Source organism: Achroia grisella, unplaced genomic scaffold, assembly GCF_030625045.1.
Source record: "Achroia grisella isolate CSIRO2021 unplaced genomic scaffold, CSIRO_AGI_Agris_v1 utg1248, whole genome shotgun sequence".
NCBI lineage: Eukaryota > Metazoa > Arthropoda > Insecta > Lepidoptera > Pyralidae > Achroia > Achroia grisella.
The window spans coordinates 571,819-592,141 of NW_026712607.1; the positions used below are offsets into that span (position 1 = coordinate 571,819).

Here is a 20,323-nt window from a genome sequence, read left to right on the forward strand (position 1 = left end):
CCCATTTTGATTGTGCAGAAAAAGTCACAATGTTCAGTAATACTGGCTATAATTTTAAATATTTAAATAGAAAAAAAGTCTCTATTGCATATGTGTACTCAGAAAGAAAGAGTCTGTTATTATATTAAAAAATAAACATTTACAAAATCACTAGAATCGTGTGATTTTGTTTGCTTAGTTAAAATACAAAAATATTAAAATACAAATGTCTGCGGAGAATAGCGAAATTGTGCCGGACGCATTGGAAGAGGCTGGAGCCTTAGAGGCAGATGTAGGAGCGAGATTGTGAGTACCATCGATCCATATAGTCATTATATTACATTTTTTAAGAAACTGCTTTGTAAAATACTAGCGACCCGGTTTCTCACGAATGCATTACAAATCTCTGAATTTCTCGACTTTTGTGTACTATATATAATATGCATTTATATACATACATATAAATCGTCCTCTTTAATCACTCTATTGCTGAAATCTGCATTAAATCTGATGCGTCTTTTAAAAGATCTAAACACACAGACAGCGAGACAGACTAAAGATGTAGCATCAACTAATCCATACTAAAATTATATAAGCGAAAGTATGTTGGTCTGCCTGTTTACCTTTTGATTGATTGATTGATGATTAAACGGATTTTAATACAATTTAGCATAAAGGTAGATTGCATCATACCGGGGTAATAGCTGGCATTAGAAATATAAAAGTATGGTAAATTTATACGCCTAAACCTCTGAATTGGTTATGATGAATTTTAGTTTAAAAATAGTTACGGCTTTGGATATAGGTAACTTTATCTGGCGGAAAAATTACAGTGGTTGTGATGAGTATAGTTGTTTTATGTTACTTTTACTACGCACAACTATTGTATAATTGTATTTTAGAATTACCTTCCAGCAATGATAAATCCGAATCGATACGATATTGAAACCTTTAAGAAAAGAGCTTATTTCTTCTTGAAAAGCCGGAAACGCACTTGCAATTCCTCTAGTGTTGCGGGTGCTCATGGGCGGCGGTAATCACCTACCATCAGATTAGCCGCTAGCTCGTTCTCCCCTATGCTATAAAAAAAACTGTCTCGTACGAGTCGCTCCAGAATTATTGTTGACTACAATAATTCTGGACTACATTTTTTTTTGTTCAAAATCTATATTTATTTAGTTTGAGAATTAATCTTCAGTGACCTAACCATCCGTCCCTTTAGTATAAAAGAGAGCAACATTCTCTCTAATTGAATTAAAAATGAAGGAGTATTTTTGTAATCATGTACATTAGAAAAAAATAAGAACTGTGTAAGAAACTCAGGTCTTATTTTATCAATTCTTCTTAGTTCGAAAGTACTCCGAACTGACGGCAGATTTAGGTAATTAATTTAATTTCTCTATCATAAGAGTCTGTAATAGACGTAAATAAATATTTTTTTATTTATGTTGCTTTGCTCAATTAAAGTATAATATATTAATTAATCCACACACATAATATGTTTGTGGATTAATTAATATATTATATTTTACTTACTGATTCATAACAACGGGGTATTTCACTTTTTGATTCGATTTTAATATACTTGTATTTATATATATACCTACCTTATATGAAAGTATTCCTCTGATTTTTCATATCTTTACTTATTTTATCTCTCAAACCCCTCATTTGTAATACACCAACGGACTAAAATATGTCGTCAATCTAATTAGGAAGGCTTAGCGAGATATTAAATGAATTAAGTCTCGTTAACAAGCACCCTGGAAAATTAAGCATGCCACCTACTTAAATACAAGTAGATTATAATAATAATAATAATCTCAGGACAATTCACACAGCGCCATCTAGACCTAAGTTAAGCTAGTTGAAGTTTGTGTTATGGGTACTAGATAACTGATACAAATATATATAATAGATAATTTTTTTTCGTAAATACATACATATTGTACATAGAAAACACCCACACCGATACAAACAATCATATTCATGAATTCAAATGTTAGTACCGTGCGAGGAATCGAACCCGCGACCATCGGATGTAAAACGATATTCTAGACCGCTATACCACCGAGGTCGTCACCGTCGTCAGTCGTCAGATAGAGTCGTCGAGATACTTTTATTCATTACTCCAAGCGTAAATAACAATTTAATATTAATCCAAGAGGCTTTTTAGGCTCATCCTCTCCAAGATTGCATTGAAGTATACCCAAAAATGGGCATGTCAGGATATGATGAGGGGAAGAGGATTGTTAGTAATGGACTGTTGACCCATTGCTGGCAATGTACCATGTCAGGTTGACCTCCACATGGTTTCTCATGGCCTGGCCTAACTATAGTGGTAATTTCCTCGTGAATTTATCACGATGAGCTATCAGACCTGACCTCATGTTCATCCTCCATGGGTTTTCCGCCAGTGAAAACTTTAGCGCAGACAGGTGCACCATTCCATTATAAAAAATATAATATATATAGGCTGTAGTACAGGGTAGGTGAACCTTTATGCATCAACGTGTCATTTTTTACAAAAAATGTTTAATAGGGTCATTGACGTGCATCAAATAATTTTGGCTTTCTGATTATTTAGAAAATAATAATAATAAATACTATCAAAACTCTATATGAAATAAAGTAAACAAAAGAAGTACATTTTGGATAGTTTTTATTACACGCATAAATTAAATTACTGTAAAATTAGTGTGACTTCTATTGCTGCAGGTTAGATGACAAATAATTTATGTCAGGCTTGTACGATGTTACTTTTAGCAAAACGCATGTTGAACTGGATTATCTGTTAAAATAGTTTCTAACAGAGTTTTTAATGTTATTCATCTCTGAAAATAATGATTCACAGGAGTAGGTAGGTGCAAATATTGTTAAAATAGCATGAGCCAGTTTCTTCAAACAGTTTTATGATCGACGACGTGCCCAAAATATTGTGTCGCGTGCCGTCAATGGCAGGCGTGCCATTGGTTCGTCTACCCTGCTATAGTATAATAAGATTGTATTGTATGGATATTGGACGAAATAGTATGATAAATGTCAAGTAAGCGTGATGCAGACGAAATTCAGCTAGTAATATATAATAAAATAATGTAAGCCGTTAGAAGTAAAATAATATCTCTGATCAACGAGATAATCTACAGGAAGCCTGAAGAATATTTATAGACTTTATAAGACCATTCACCCCGACTAGTACACGATCTGTACGCCCAGTTTTTATTCAGCCTAATTGCTTTTTAATTGTCGTTTACCAGAGTTTATGCACACTTCAACATACATAATGGAGATCTTTCATCTTTTCATCTTTGTATAATAGAGTAATTATAGAATTTTTGTGTCAATTGACAATATCGATGGTTTAGCGGTTTAGCACACACGCCATTCTTCTTCTTTCTCATGGTCGTGAGTTCGTTTCCTCGCACGGCATAAACGATTGTATCGGATCTTGGTCTGGATGTTTTCTATATATATTATGAGGGTGACGCAGCTGGAATCGAGTCACAATGCGAGCTTCAAAGCGTTTGTGACCCGGGTCCCAACCAACATGCTGTACACCTTCATGAAGGAAGACTACTGGCCGAAGAGAGTATAGCTACATGCTGTTACAGAACATTTTTTTCAGCGATCAACAACTAGCCGGGATAGATCCGAGATTGAAGATCGACATGGATCCGTTCGCTCATCGTGATCTTCGTCCAGAAATGATGTTCATCCGAGAAGAGCTTCGCCAAGCCAAGTGGCAGACACTAGCTGTAAGTTAGAATAGATTTTTTTATATAATTGCCTTGGATAAAGCTAACAAGTCCACCTTTTTTATATAATAATGTCATAGTAATAATTTCAGGGCAATTCACCCAGCACCATCTAGAACCAAGTTGAGCTATATAAAGCTTGTGTTATGGGTACTACATAACTGATACAAATACATTTTTTTTTCGTAAATACATACATAATATACATAGAAAACACCGAGACCGATACAAACAATCATTCTCATGAATAAAAATGTTTGTGTCATGCGAGGAATCGAACTTGCGACTTACCTAAGGCGGCGTGCTATTTAGGGACTTTTTTAACCAATTAAAAGCATGCCAGTCCGGTTGTACCCTAAAACTAATAGAGAGCATAGACAGATGTCTATGACATCATGTTATCATGACTGACGTTAGTCATCCTTACCCCCCCTAGAGAGGTGAAGGTTGGGGCCTCCGGGTATTCCGGGGCTATAACCCCTGGGTAGCTGGATTGTAAGCTTGTTAGGGTTACTTAAAAAAATCAGTTACAATAAAACTAAAACTTAACCTAACTTAAGAATTAATGCCACACTTGGGGATAATTTACAATTTAGAGTGGTAAAAATAAACAAAAATGACTATTCAAAAGTGCTTGTATTGAGTTTATTTGAATTAAGATTACTTCTTTTTTTTTTGGTTCTCTTTATCCTTTATCGGAAAGGCAAAGGGAACTGCCCATACAGCCATGTCTTCATATTTTTTATTTTCTTGATAAGATTACTTCTATTCTATATCTGACAACTGACGTCATTCCAGTTATATAAAAAGAAATCTCATCTGCTAAATGCAGTTCTTGTAAACGTTGCATAATATTTATGTGATCGAAGGGTAATTATGGATTTATTGACGCATTGAATGATTGTGAAGCCCAACAAACTCCTTAATATGCAACTTGTACTGCACTTTATTTAAAATAGGAAATTTATTCTTAGAAAACACGGTGAAAATAGTTTAATATGTCGTTTCTATATATGCCATTTGCAATATAATCAAGACATATCGACTAGAGCTGTTGCAAATGGTAGTGATTGTAGTTGCTTACGTATTGTAAGTACTAGTTGTACCCGCGATTTAACCCGCGTGAAATGGATAGCTTAGTTGTTATTTTGATTAAGTTTTATCAAAATCAGTTTAATAGTTTTTGCGTGAAATAGTAACATCCATACTCGCCAACTTTCACGTTTATAATATTCTCACTTTCGCTCTCAAAATGTTTTGTTTTGTTATACATGTATTTATTTATATACCTTTCTTTATTTTATTTTATAAGTTTAGTATTAATATAATATCTAATTCTATTTTTTATACTGCGCCACCTACTTTTTCCTTGCTCAAAACTTTTATCTTCTACGTTGTCTGTAAGAAATTGTTCATAGCAATAAGACCGCCTTGTTATTAATTTTTTACTTACCAATTTTCTTCTCTGTGCTACAAGAGTTTATTATTATAATTACAATTTGAAAATATTTATCCCAGATGCAAAGCCCTTTTTCAGATTTGATTAATATTATTGATTACGCGTGCGTAATACGATAACGGACTCGGCTCCTTAATATATACGGCTGATTAAGAAAATTGTTTGTTTAGGACAGTTATGCTAAAAATTATGATTTCACAGCACAAGTCGGGGTATTAGCCTTAATGAAGAGTGAATTAATGAACTATAAAATAAGGCACTGATTAACATAAGCCTGCCATTAACGTATCCGAGCCTTCGTTGTCTGAGTGGATAAACTCGCATAAACTTTACAACCATTCGATTTTGATGATGCTTTTTTAATTTTATCATTGCGATGTAAACAAATGTAGACTGGCTTTGATGTGTAGGTAGTGTGTAGGTCTCTTTCTGCTCGTCTTTTACTAATTGGCTACTTGACAATTTTCTGAAATATATTTTATAATTTTTGTAGACTTATTTAAAATCCTCTACAATTATTTAATTTTCAAAAAAAGCTTTATTTGATAGAGAAAACATGAATTTTATTTCTCTTGGTTTGAAATTCGCATTAAACACTATGTCACGTGACATTTCCGAGCTATAACGTCATATTTCAATAAACAAAACGAAGCTAATACGGCGCTCTAACTGTTTTGAGTGATAAGTATACAGATTGCCAAGATATTCTAACCTTGTTGATTTCACTCTCATCGAATCATGCTCCATTATTATCGTTAGCGAAGGCAGATTCCACCATTCCATTTTGATCCAACAGGAAATACTCATCTACGACCAAATCAGGATTTAACAGATTTTTTGTAGTGTGTATTATGTCAAAAAGGTTTGATGTCGCTATTAGACCAAAAGGGCTTTCAAAAATTATATTACAGTAATTTAGTCTCCCCACCCCCGGGGAAAAAATCCCCCTCCCCGGGGAGAGAGAAACCCGCCACAGATAGTCATATTTTCATAATGAAAATTGAAGATAGATTTCAAAATTTTAATACATGGTTTGTGATTTCACCAATCATTTTTTATACAATTTCGCCCTCCCCAATTCGTTAACTTGTGACGTGACGGTTAGGTTATATAACCGTTTTTTTATTTAAGCTTTATTGACCCATAAATTATGGTACAAAAGGTGGACTTAAAGCTATAGGTACTACCAGCCAACCTTCAGGAAGTGCAGAAATACTTGATGGTGGCTTAACATTAATTATATAAATTACATATATACAAATATTAGACTAAACTAAAATGAAACTGTGCAAATACGAATTCTCAAGTATTCTGGTCACATTAGCCGGAACGAACACTGTATGGAGCGGGTAATTATCCAAGGTTCGGTTGAAGGCAGACGTTCTCGGGGTCGATCACCAACGAGATGGACTGACAGTATAAGAACGGCCACACAGCAGTCCATGGTAGAATGTTCTCGTGCAGCCAAAAACCGTACCAGGTGGAGACAAATTGTAAGGAGCTCTATCGCCAAGGACCACAACGATACCATATCACAAAATATACCATCATGAAAGCCACGACCACTCTGCCAAGAGTGAACGACTGAAGAAGAAAAATAAGAAAATTAAACTAGGATAAAATACACATTATTAATACAACATGTACATACACAATATACATAAAATATAAGATATACCTAATACTCTGAAATACATAAAATCTTAATAATATTACAAACGCGAAAGTTTGTGAGTATGGATGTTTGTTACTCTTTCACGCAAAAACTACTGAACGGATTTTGATGAAATTTTACAGTAACATAGCTTAAACATCAGAGTAACATATAAGCTATAAATTTCACGCGGGTAAAACCGCAGGTTCAGCTAGTAAGTAAATAAATACAGGACTTGTTTTGTGACAGGAAACCTTACAGACTGGTATGATCATAAACTGCTCTATTTAAACTTAGGCCAAGATCAAGTAGAGCAGTTTATGTTCCTACAACACTGCGTAGTGTTTAAATAATATAAAATATTATCCAAAAAGTTTTTATCATTTTAATCTTCCAGTTTTCGGTAAAACTTTACAGCGACATTTGACGAAAATTCGAGTCTTGCGGACATTATAAAGCAAGTTTTGTGAATACTTACCTAATTTCGTTTGGGGTTTATCCGCAATGATTGCGCCCGGTTTACACACTGGCAAGTAGAATTTTATATTTTCACTACCACCCCATCCCGGCTTCGGACTGATGCTTTGTAAATCTTTGAATTTCTCGATTTATTCTGTATTATAACACGCATTTATTATACATATAAACCTTCCTCTTGAATCACTCTATCTATTGCTGAAAACTGCATTAAATCTGTTTCGTAATTTAAAAGATATAAGCGAACAGACAGTGATGGCAACTTCATTTTATACAATGTAAAGATTCGACTACTGACCGCACAATATCAAGTAAAATATGTTATTTTGGATATATCTAATAATAATATCTCGAAGACATTCACACAGCGCCATCTACACCCAAGATAATCACAGCTGGTGTTATGAGTACTCGACTACTGATATAAATACATAGATAATTTTTTCGTCAATATAGTACGTAATTTTATACATAAGAATGTATAAAATTCTCGTGTCACAATGTTAGTTACCATACTCTTCCGTAACGCCTTGATCGACTTTTTTATGACATTTTATATGCATATTCAGTCGGTCTGAGAATCAGTTATTAGCTATTTTTCATACCCCTAAGTGATAACGGTTGTCCACCCCTAACATTTAATTTTTATTTTTTGGACAACTTATATTTATTTCCATTTGGTATTAAAATACAAACAACCCTAAATTTTCACCCTTCTATCACCAACCCCTAATTTTAATAGCGAAATACTAACATAATACTTAAATTTATATGGCAAAATAACGTTTGCTGTGTCAGCTGGTATAATATATAGAACACCCAGACCGATACAAGCAATCATACTCATGAATACAAATGTTTGTACCGTGCGAATAAGTCGGAGTGCTAAACCGCTGCACAGCAGGGGCTGTAGATATAACTTTAGTACGTAATTTTATTTATAACTTGGCCAACAAGAAGTTAATTACCTATAAGTAGACATAATTTATCTTGAAGATTGCGTAGGCGTCACGAGTTATACTTATAACAAATGAAATTCTATGAAATGGCAATACCAAGATAGAATTATTTACAAGCACTTTTCTAGGAAGATATATTTGTTGTAACATTGTTAAAATATTTCTAATATATATAGTTTCTAGTCACACTCGTATGTTTTACTAGCGGCCCAGGATTTCCCACGAGTTTTTTATACTAGCTGTACCCGAGACTTCGTCTGTGTGGAATTTAACTTCATTTTTTTTAAATAACAGTAGCCTAAGTTACTCCTTATTACATCAGCTACCTGCCAATAAAATACCGTCAAAATAGGTACAGCCATTTCAGAGATTAGCCGAAACAAACAGAAAGTCAGACAGACAAAAATTGTAAAAAAATGTTATTTTGGTGTATGTACCGTATTTATATTCATATGCATGTAGTAAAAAACGATTATTTCAATATTACAAACAGACACACCAATTTTATTTATATGTATAGATAATGGATGGTAATGGAATGGTGCACCCGCCTGCGCTAACGGTTTACGCTGGCGTGATACCAATGGAGAATGATAAGAGGAGATGTGTATGAGGTCAGGTCACATTGTGGAAAATTCACCACGAATTTGCATTGTATTTTTGCTTCTAATATAACTAAAGGGGCGAAAGACATTGTTAGTAATGTGTACTAATGTTTCCACAATAAAATCAATAAATTAAATATTTTTTTAAGAATATTTTAGATAACCCGGCGTTGCTGCACGCAATTTTTTTTTAAATCCTTATTCTATGTATTAATATAGGTTTGATCTTTCTTCGTCACATATTTCATTCGATTCCGTCCAGTGGTTTTTTCTTTTGTATTAAATTACCTTCTACCCGGAGGAAATCGCAGGTAACAGCTAGTTTCTAGGATCCGACGTAAGTTTTAGCATATTATATTATCTGTGGTTTTAGTGAACTATAACTTACGACTTCACAATAAACAGTATAAACTGTTTTATTTTTAATAAAACATACGGCGAGTTATAAAACGGAAGATTAAAATAATTTAATAATAAACTTGGTGGTTTATAATTATTATATTTGCTTGTAATCATTACGTAGCAATTTAAGAATGATATAAAACTTTTTTTATTGGTTATGTCGTAACATTTATAGAATTTATAATTTAAAAAGAAATGATACATTGCTTGCTTAGTTGTGGCAGGTTAGTTCGTGATTGACTATTATTATTATTAAATCAATATAATAAGGATCTGATACAGTTTTTTTTAAGGATTACCAACATAAGATATAACAATAAAAATTTGTTGTGATTCTATGCAATTCTAATTGTATTATACTAACTGTTCTCATAGTTATAGGTAACTACAGCATGCTTTGACTTTTAGTGAATTATAACTTGCGACTTCGCTATATATAGTGTAAACTGTTTTATTTTTAATAAAACATGCAGCGAGTTATAAAACGGAAGATTAAAAACAGCAGCCCGTTGCCGAGGGGTACTGTTCAAACTTTATACAGGAACAAAATAAATATTTTTACCGTCGCCTCGTGTAGAAAAAGGTTGTATGACTGCTTTTAATAAACTTAGGGGGTTATAATTATACAATTTGCTTGTAATCTTTACATGTCAATTTAAGCCGAGGTTCGAAGTTCGAACCTCTAGCTGTATCTTAAGACTAAAGTAATGTCCGTCAGGCAGGACTTAGCCTTTAGCCGCTCCATATGTCATTCCGCAGGTTTGGATTATTATCATTCTATTTTTAAATACTGACATATTTTATATTCATAGAATTAATTATTTAAACATATGTAAAAATATATTTTTGTTGTTTTGGTTGCTTAGGTGGCGGGTAACTTTTTACTTGACTATTGTTATTATTAATAGTAGTGGTCGCCCAGTGTTCTAAGTTCGAATAAGTTCGAACATTATTACTACTATTGTCAAAGACTATATTTTTATTGAGCGAGAGGCTAAGTATGCTAAGGTACTAAGTTATGCTAGTACTGCGTTTAGCGTCAAATCGTCTACTAAATCTAGCGTCAATGCCCTTGAAAACCTCCTTGAGCTGCAAGCTCGACCACCTGCAGCTATCAGCTATAGTTAAGTGAATGGTGTGCTCTCATGCCCGCAATGTGTGAGGAATTTTACAAACAAAATTGGCTACATAAGCCACATGCGAGCACATCAACGGCAAAATCGGAATTGAAGACAGTCGCCGTGGCTGAAATCGGCCGGGATTACATCACATTACAATTTACATCACATCATCACTGTTATGGATTTTGGGCTAATATTCGTTATTTTATACCTATAGAGATTTATTATGCTCACCCTCGAGTTCTCTACCTAGGTCCGTCAGAGATCAGAGAATTGACGGATATTCTTAGAAGCTATAGTTTTTATCTCCTCAGGACAGTGTGTAATTTCCAAAGGAGATATTTCGTTGACGTATGAGTAGGGCTACAACCACACACGATGTGTGTTTCTCGCCGTATCATCTTTCTCACAGTATAAATTACTATAATAAATTTGACGTTCATAAGTGGCTAAAATGTTCTACATGAAATCATTAAATTTTTTAATTTGATAACGGTCCATCCATATCTTTTTCGGCCTTCCTCTGCCCTTATAACCATTTACAAAGTCTATTTAAGTAAATCATGATAGATTATATTACCAGTTTAGACATGGGTTTTCTTTTATCTTAAAAAGTAATTAGACTAGACGTAGTTGCGTATTATACTCGTAGTTGTTATTCATATAGGTAAAATAAAGACAATATAATGATGTAAAATCTCAAATTAGCTACCCACTAGTTTAGAAATAATATTTTCAAAGGAATAGAAATTCGAATGTAATGTGATATTACAGTATTTTTTTTATAAACGTCTGTTTCTTTGTAATGGATATTTATTTGTATTTATATTATACATATAATTATATGCATGTTTATTACTTTCTAAATAGTTATCTGTCTAGGATACAGACGGGTGCAAATGCCACAAGATACTCTAATTAAATAAAATTACCCATGTTTATTTATTTGGGCGACCAACAAGACTATGTACTTACAATTATTATTACTTACAAGAAGTTCAGGTATATAGTGTTGACTTAATTACTCTGTATATTATATTTAACTTAAATTTTAACTGTTAATAAACGGGTTTTACTTTTATTTATGTTCTTGAGTGGTTTATTTCAATTTCTTAAAAACCTATGTTACTCTATAATATGGAGTGATATACACTCCATATTATAGAGTAACATAGGTTAATTTTGTTATATTATTATGTATATATTTTTTTATTGTACATTATAGACAAATGTAGAATAAAAAAATACTTGTGACTATCACCAGCTAGACGTCCTCGGTGCTAGCTAGACGTCATCAAAAAATATTCAATCAAAGTTTGTGACAGACGAAGTTTGGCAGACGTAGCAGTGGGCGATAGTTATCATACAAAGACAAGTTCCATATGGTAGGCCTTTATTTCTTTTACGTTTATAAGGATTTAGATTAGAATAGAATAGAATAGAAAATCATTTATTCAAATAAACTTACATTGAAGCACTTTTGAATAGTCATTACATTTTTTTAATCTACCGCTCGTTCGGAAAACTGTCTCATCAAAAGAAGAATGAGCAACAAACTTGCGTGTTGCTCTTTTAAATAATTATATTATTTAAAATTTTATTATTTAATTTTATTATTTAGAGAATATAATGCAATATCTTAAAAAAATCGGGACGTGATAAATGGCCACCCTCATTCTCTATCGGTATATAACATGCTTGCTTGACAGCCGGATTAATCTATCACACCCTAAACGACTAGGGGTAACTTGAAATTCTGGTCACAGATTTCAACAGACTTATAGGCATCCATTAATAAATGTTTTTTGGTAACCGTATTATAGAACTAGAATATGCTAGTACCTAAGTGGTCTCGGACAGTGCGGTTTCAGAGGAGCTTCCTCCCGCGTACACTTAGATTGTGGGATGAAAACCTCGGCAGGTAGCTGCCGAGGTTTTCTCACGAGACTACAGCATGAGGTTTTTCAAGAAGGGTATATTAAGGTTTCTTAAGGGTCGGCAACGCGCACTGACAACCCTGGTGTTTCAGGCGTCTATAAGCTACGGTAACCATTTACCATCAGATGAGCCGTATGTTTGTTTGCCACCATAGTAGTAGAAACAAATATAAGGGCGCAATCATAAGTGATTGCATTTAATTATTTCTATGTTCACTCTATCACGCGTGATTACGCGTATGTTTCGGAACATATCACTTTCTTTTAAAACTTTATATTTCACTAGCTACTCACCCCGGCTTGTACCCTGGGTGTACATGTATTATATATATAAACCTTCCTCTTGAATCACTCTATCTATTAAAAAAACTGCTTTCGTTGTGTAGTTTTGAAGATTTAAGCATACATAAGACAGACAGCGACAGCGATTTTATTTTATACTATGTATTGATTATACATTTAATGAATAAAAAAAACATTACACACAGTACCATGTCTTTGATACACACACGCATATATGTTCTTTTTTTCTATTGTTAGTCTGTGGTCAAATTGAGAATATATATATAATATTGTTTGTCTTTATTATTACTTTATTATTATTATGGTCCAATTTCGACACTAGGCGACAACTAGTTAAATTTTATTATACGTTTATAGATACGTTTTATTCGTGAAAAGGTAACAAACAAACACACTTCTACACACTTTTATAACATTAGTAAGAATCTTTACAAAGATTTTTCACGCAAAGTCGGGTCGTGTCGACTAGTTCAATATAAGTACAATTCTGTTTTATTAACCGTAAAAGTAATTCACAGTGAGAGCGGAAGGATAAAGGAAAGTTTGGAAAGTGGTGTAATGAAAGAATGCCGGCAGGAAGGAAGGGGGCTACGCTGTTTTAATAATATCCGAGACATACTATGCGCCGCGGTTTCACATGCCGATTGATTTAAAAGAAATGCCATCCATGACCATTATCGCGAATCACCGAATTCACAATATTATTCTTCTCTAAGAATAATATTGTGAAGAATAATAATATTAATATCGTAAAAAAAAATAGAGATTTTTTTTAATGGATGATAATGTGAACCATGAGGTTAGGTGAGTTAGCCCACCTTCTATTCACCAGGAATTTATCATGATGGTTTCCACGAGGAACCGCGTGGAGGTCAACCTGACATAGGTACATTATTAGATAGGATCAACTAACCACATTATTTGCTTTACTTCTACAATAGACTATAAAAAAGAAGAGAAGACTTAAGGGGTAAAATCCTCTCTGCTCTTCTGCTCTCTATTATAGTATCTGTAGACCCAAAAATCCAGAAGCTTTTTTATCAATACACATCCAATAATGGAATGGTGCACCCGTCTACTATAACAATATACACTGGCGTGGCACCTGTAGAGGATGATAGGATGATCATGAGGTCAGGCCAGTTAGCACATCCTGGCGAAATCTTCAGGACTTAACCTTGATGGTTTCTAAGGAATTACTCATGAAGTCATTGCCATGACCTGATATGGTAATGTACCATATTATCACTTACTCCTTACGGTCACTCCTTAGTTTCAGAGACTGGAACGTTCAAACAGACAAACCCACCAACTAACTGTAGATGTTGTTCTGTGAAATACTTGTATCGCATCGCGTTCATAACCTCGGAAAGAGTTAATCGTGTAAACACGTTGTTTATGGTATAATATGATTTCAAGAGCCTTATTATTCTATGGTATATATTATAGGATTTTGTTTAGAAAGAAATGTAACAGTAAAAAAATACCATTTTATGTGTCATTGTCGACGTATCAGTAAACACTATTCAAATTCAAATTCAGAATATTCATATAGGTCTAATATAGACTCTTATGATATATCAAATCTACCGTCAGTTCGGAGTGATTTCGAGGTGAGAAGAATTGACAAGAAATTCAGGTCGTATCAATACATAATAGAGCTACACTACCTCGAATTGATTTGATTTTTTTTGCGTTAACGGTGTTTCCATCGCCGGAGAGTCTATCTTACGCGGCTCCGACGATGAAGACCCATAACTACATCCGGACCACTAATGGATGCATGACATCTTAGTCCAACACATAAGAGGTACAACAGGCGTTACATGATAACGTGATGACCGTGAGTCTGTTCATGAATGTAGGTGATGGTGGTTTAGCGGTTTAGTAAGCCTTATTTCGGATGGTCGCGGGTTCGATTTTTAGTACGGTACCTGCAAACACTAGTATTCATGAGTATTATTGTTTATATCGGTTTGCGTATTTACTATGTATATTATACAAAAATGATTATATAAAAAAAGATAAAATATTAATACATAACCTAAAAAAATTACTTGTAAAAAATGTTATTATAATGTTAACGAATTTGTGACAGATAAATTATAAAGTCAGTATATGTATATACATAGATCGATCAGAAAAATAATATATAAATAATTAGAATCTGTTAACCCCACTGTATCTCTTTGTCCCATCAGGGATGGGCGCAGCAAGCTACTGCTCTGCTACTGCTCCCTAGTGCTCTTATAATAATATTATGTCAACCATTATTGTAACACTATGGAATGCAAATGAATAAATTAATATTGTGTATGTATTTACAAAAAATTCTAAGTATTTATATCCGCTTATATCCCGCTTACCGTGGGACTGGATGGCGCAGTATTTGTCCAGAGATATCTCTATTTTATCAACATTCCAAATACAAAAAATAAATAAAATTATTCAGTTTATTAAAAGATTAAACAAATTAATCAGATTAATTGCTTAAATCTGTTCAAACGGTGTGTATATTACGTCAATGACAGATTGTATGTATGTATGTATACACATACAAACAAGATCGTTTGCAATCAAAAGCTTGCGACACATGAAAGCAAAAATGTGAAATGTACCGTACGTAATCACATCTACATTCGTGATCAATGTTACGGAATTTTTAAATCCCACGCGATCACTAACTAATATCGTTGTGTATTTTATCTATACATATAAATAGATTTGTCTGTTTGTAACTTCAAATTAACTTATCACTAAATGCACGGTACTGTTATCATACGGTTTTTCGAGAGTAGTGGGACTCAAGATGGCGGTAAATGAATAGGGAATCGGTTAAAAAGGCATTATAGGAGCAGCTGGCGAACGGAACGGACGTGCGTGCGTCTCTACTAGCACTTCATTAAAAAATTAATTTCAAACATTTTGTCTACCTGTCCGTTTGTTCTCGCTAATCTCTGAAATGTTTGAACCGATTTTAACCGGACTTTATCTTGCAGATAGCTAAGTTAGTTTTTCTTCAGTACAATTCACACAGCGCCATCTAGTCAAAAGCTAAGTAGAGCTTCCGTAATGGCTACTAGACAACTTATACTTAAGTTATAAAGAATATATATTTTTTTCGGACTACTCTAATGCTGTTGGCCGCAGCTGGTCTTTACGGCTTCATAGGACGATAGGAGGCGAGTGCAGATGGCACTCCAAACCCGCGGAAGGACTTATGGAGTGGCTGAAGACCAACTCCCGCCTGACGGATACGACTTTAGGGTAGTAGTCTGAGGGCACCGCTAGGGGTTCGAACTTCGGCTCAGGCTGTCGTAACATCGATTCCCTGTTTGAATTGGACGGGGGATCGATGGGAGGGGCGCCGTTGTGGAGCGCATAAAGAATAACTAACTTAGGCTGCTTTTATATTAGAGATTTTATTTCATTCCATGCGGACGAGTCGCGGATTACAGCTACTAGCTAAATAAATAAAACAAACAGAAATTGAACGATAAATAAAGTAATCTGAGAAAACAAACACCAATTACGTACCATTTTTTTAAATAAAATATTTAATAGGCGAGGAGAAATATCTGTTATGGATATTTTTGTGTGATAAATTATTTTTCAGAGGTTCTTTTTCATGTAATTGGATTGGCAAATATTTTAACGGATGAAAGAAAGAACAGAATGATGTTTATTGTCTACTTATAACAAACAATTATGAAATTATAATAATCTTAATAGGAATATTATAAATGTGAAAGTTGTGAGTATGGATGTTTGTTACTCTTTCACGCAAAAACTACTGAACGGTTTTTAATGAAACTTTGCAATAATATAGCTTATACATCAGAATGTAAATTGGGCGAAATGTAATGATACATGTCGTGTAAGTTTGATGCAGATGAAGTAGCGCGGGCTAGCTAGTATAATAATAATTCCATTGTCTGTATTTATGACGAGACACTTTGTAAGAAGTCGTTGTTGCCGTCCTCTGTGGTCATGTGGTTTAGCACGCCGGTTTGTTTCCGACTGTCCCTGGTTCGATTCGTTGCATAGTACAAATATTTGTATTCATGAGTATGATTGTTTCTAATGTTATGTGTATATTGTGTGTTTATTTACAAAAAAAATCTAAATATTTATATCAGTGGTCCAGTATCCGTAACTACAAGCTTTGCATAATTTGGAAATTGTTCGGACTACTCTAATACGGTTGGCCGCAGCTGGCCTATTTTTTTTTAACTTTTGTATAATAACGCTCCACTCTGAGACGGCTAATGGTCACAAGGAATTTCTTACTGCAAGTTTACAAATGTCTGCATAAATTAAACTTCATATGATGTGTTTCCAAATTAATAACGAAATAGCATGATTACCATGTCCTTCCATTAAATTTGTCATTAGCTAATTAATGATTACATTTTGACGCTGGAAGGAACGACTCAATAACAAATTTAATGATAGTTAATTAAGCATTAACTAGCGGTTATGTAAGGAATAATTCTGAGTATGGTCGTTAATATATTGGGTACATTTTAAAATATGTAACGTATAGTGTGCGCGAGAGAATTTCTTAGCATTCTATGTGTTCATGGTGCAGGTGCAGGGTCCATCGTGTGGCAGAGAAGGAAAATCGGGTCCCGGGACTTGTGACCCGTGTAGGTTTAAAGAGCTTCTTGCCGACTAACGTTAACACTTAGTATAGAGAGATTTCGCTGGTATACCTCTCGTTCCCACTTCGATCACATTAAATTAAACATATAGACATTTTTAGTTGATTTATTAGTTCGTAACATTTATTGATACTTTTTTTAATCGTACCCTCACTGCTAGGGATTGTGACTCTACACTATCTTGTCGATCAGCTGTCGCCATCGGTTGCGCTCAGACGCCTGATGTAGTGTGGCGCTGACAGTAATATTTACATTATATATTAATATTAATATTATACTAGCAGGACACGTGACTTAGTCCGCATGTAATTTAAAAGATTTTTTCTAAAATACAGGTAGCCTAAGTTACTCCTTATTCTATCAGGTACCTGCCAATAAAGGTCCCGTCAAAATCGCTCAGAGATAAGCGGAACAAACAGACACCTGTCTGTAAAAAATTGCTGTACAAAAATTGTAAAACTATGATATATTGGTCTATGTACCGTATTTATATTCATATGCATGTAGAAAAAACTGTTATTTCAATATTACAAACAGACACTCACAATTTTATTTATATGTATAGATAAACTTTTATTGATATAGTTTGATATGATAAATATTTTAATTTTCATCGAACGCAGCCAACTCGGATGTAATCCTTCCTAATAGTATGTAATATTATGTTATCTGTGCTAATTGTAAAATCAAAAGGATGCGTTAAAGCCAACACAGCAACAGTAGTTTTTGCTAATTGCAATGAACAGGCGTTTTGATTTTTATTATTATTTTGTATACTTTCGGATTAATCGATATGATTATGTTATCATTGCTTTCTTATCACTGCTTCTAATTGTTACATGGCTAGTTACTATTCCAAATTTAATCTTTGTAAAAACTAAGAGGAGAAATTAAATGTGTTGTTAAACTGTTCATCAGAGTTTGTTATTGACAAATTATATTGTGTCCACTACGAGACAATGTGTGTTTGTTACCATTTGCACTGAACGGCTGAACAGATCGTAATGAAATTTTGCTTAAAGTGACATTTTAATACAAGGGCGGGCTACAATCGTATCTTGAAAAGTCGCATTTATATTTTAATATTTCATACGAAAAGCTTTCAAATACGTAATCATTATAAAACCATTGTGAAATTATGTAATGGAATGAAAATGATTTGCTGTGAATGGAGTAATTACGAGGATGAAAATTATTTGTTAGACCTCGCATTCAGTCATCATTACAAAAAGGCTGAATGAATCTTAATGTTTGACGCGATAATCGATTTTATTACGAAGATGCACATAATATCTTTAATCTTATAAAAAGCAGACGAAGTTGTAGGTAGTATATAGTATAATAATAATGACGATCCTGGACAATTAACACAGCGCCATCTAGTCCCAAGCTAAGCTTGTTTTATGGGTACTAAACAACTGATACAAATACATATACATTTTTTATAAACACAATATACAGCGCCATCTATTCCTACGGTAAGCTGAGGTTTTTTTATGTGTACTAGGAAACTGACATAAATACTTAGATTTTTTTATTGTAAATACATACATACAATTGGTTAGCTATTAGAGAATGCCATATAGAATTAAGTTCGCCAATTGTACATTTATTTTGAACTAGCTGTGCCCGCGGTTTTATCCGCATGAAGTTTATAGCCTATGTGTTATTCAGATGTATACCTAAACTAGATTAATTTAAAGTTTCGTCAAAATCCGTTCAGTAGTTTTTGCGTGAAAGAGTAACAAACATCCATACTCACAAACTTTCACGTTTATAATATTACTAGCTGTGCCCACATATTCACCCGTGTTAAATTTCAGTATGTCAATTTCAATAAATATCGCTTATGTGTTATTCTAATCCATAAACTATATTACTGTAAAGTTTCATCAAACTCCGTTCAGTAGTTTTTGCGTGAAAGAGTAACAAACATCCATACTCACAAACTTTTGCGTTTATAATATTATATTAAGATTAAGATAAGATAGTGCAATTAACCTTTGTGATTAACACTCATGAATGTTTATACCGTACAAAGACTCTTAACCCACGACCATCGGATCTAAAGCGCTGAACTACAACCACTAGACCACCGAGACCCTAAACATATATTGTGGCAGTATACCAATTACTAGATACCAAAGAATTATTTAAAATATAATTTTCATTAAAGCAGTCAAAGCAGCAAGGTCTCGGCCTTTAACATATACCAATAGAAAAAAAAAGTATTACAAAATAAACATTACCATAAAACGTTCTTCATATTTTCAATCAGACTCTAGATTAATATTTGCAAAAATGTTCATTTCATTTCTATATTTAGTACATTTCCAGAAAATCACGAATTCCTTCATCATAGGAAAATAGCGGATTACGCGCAGAGTAGACGTTTTCTCCAGAGAGCTGTATAAGACTTGTAGATGAGATTGGTTCCACCCTTTGAAACTGGATGTGTTGATACGAATAATAAACTGCGCTATAAATTCCAGGTTCGACGCACCGCCCTAAAAAAGTTGCTCCTGAAAGATTTCCTTCAGGAGGACTGCGAACTGAAGAATATTGGCCTGTCCTACGCACCGCTTGACCCTTGAATATAGCCATTGTATATACATATATATCAATAAATAATATTAGTAGCTGATTCGTATCGTATTTTTTACAATAGCAGCAGCACTAGGAAGAGGGAGGTCAACAGAGGAAACAGGTTGTGGCTATGTACATATTTATATTATAGAGGTATTTACAGATATTATATCTATGTATACTATATTATCATTATTACATAGTATAAAATAAATTCACTACCGTTGTCTCTCCGTCCATATGTATGCTTAAATCTTTAAAACTACGCAACGGATTTTGAAGCGGTTTTTTTAGTGATTCAAGAGGAAGGTTTATATATGTATTAGCTTTTGCCCGCGGCTTCACTCGCGTTAATTTATCCCCTTAGGGGTGGAATTAATCAAAATCCTTTCTTAGCGGATGCCTACGTCATACGTCATTTT

General features: G+C 33.7%; 1 protein-coding gene across 1 annotated transcript; it reads left to right on the top strand.

Annotated features, from left to right (window-relative positions):
• Nucleotides 1–144: 144 nt before the first annotated feature.
• LOC131854895 (uncharacterized) lies at nt 145–19,946 on the top strand. The gene is made up of 3 exons (XM_059206077.1): nt 145–285; nt 3,605–3,734; nt 19,808–19,946. The coding sequence occupies exons 1-3, from the start codon at nt 206–208 to the stop codon at nt 19,907–19,909; spliced, it is 312 nt and encodes a 103-aa protein (XP_059062060.1). The 5' UTR covers nt 145–205; the 3' UTR covers nt 19,910–19,946.
• Nucleotides 19,947–20,323: the final 377 nt, after the last annotated feature.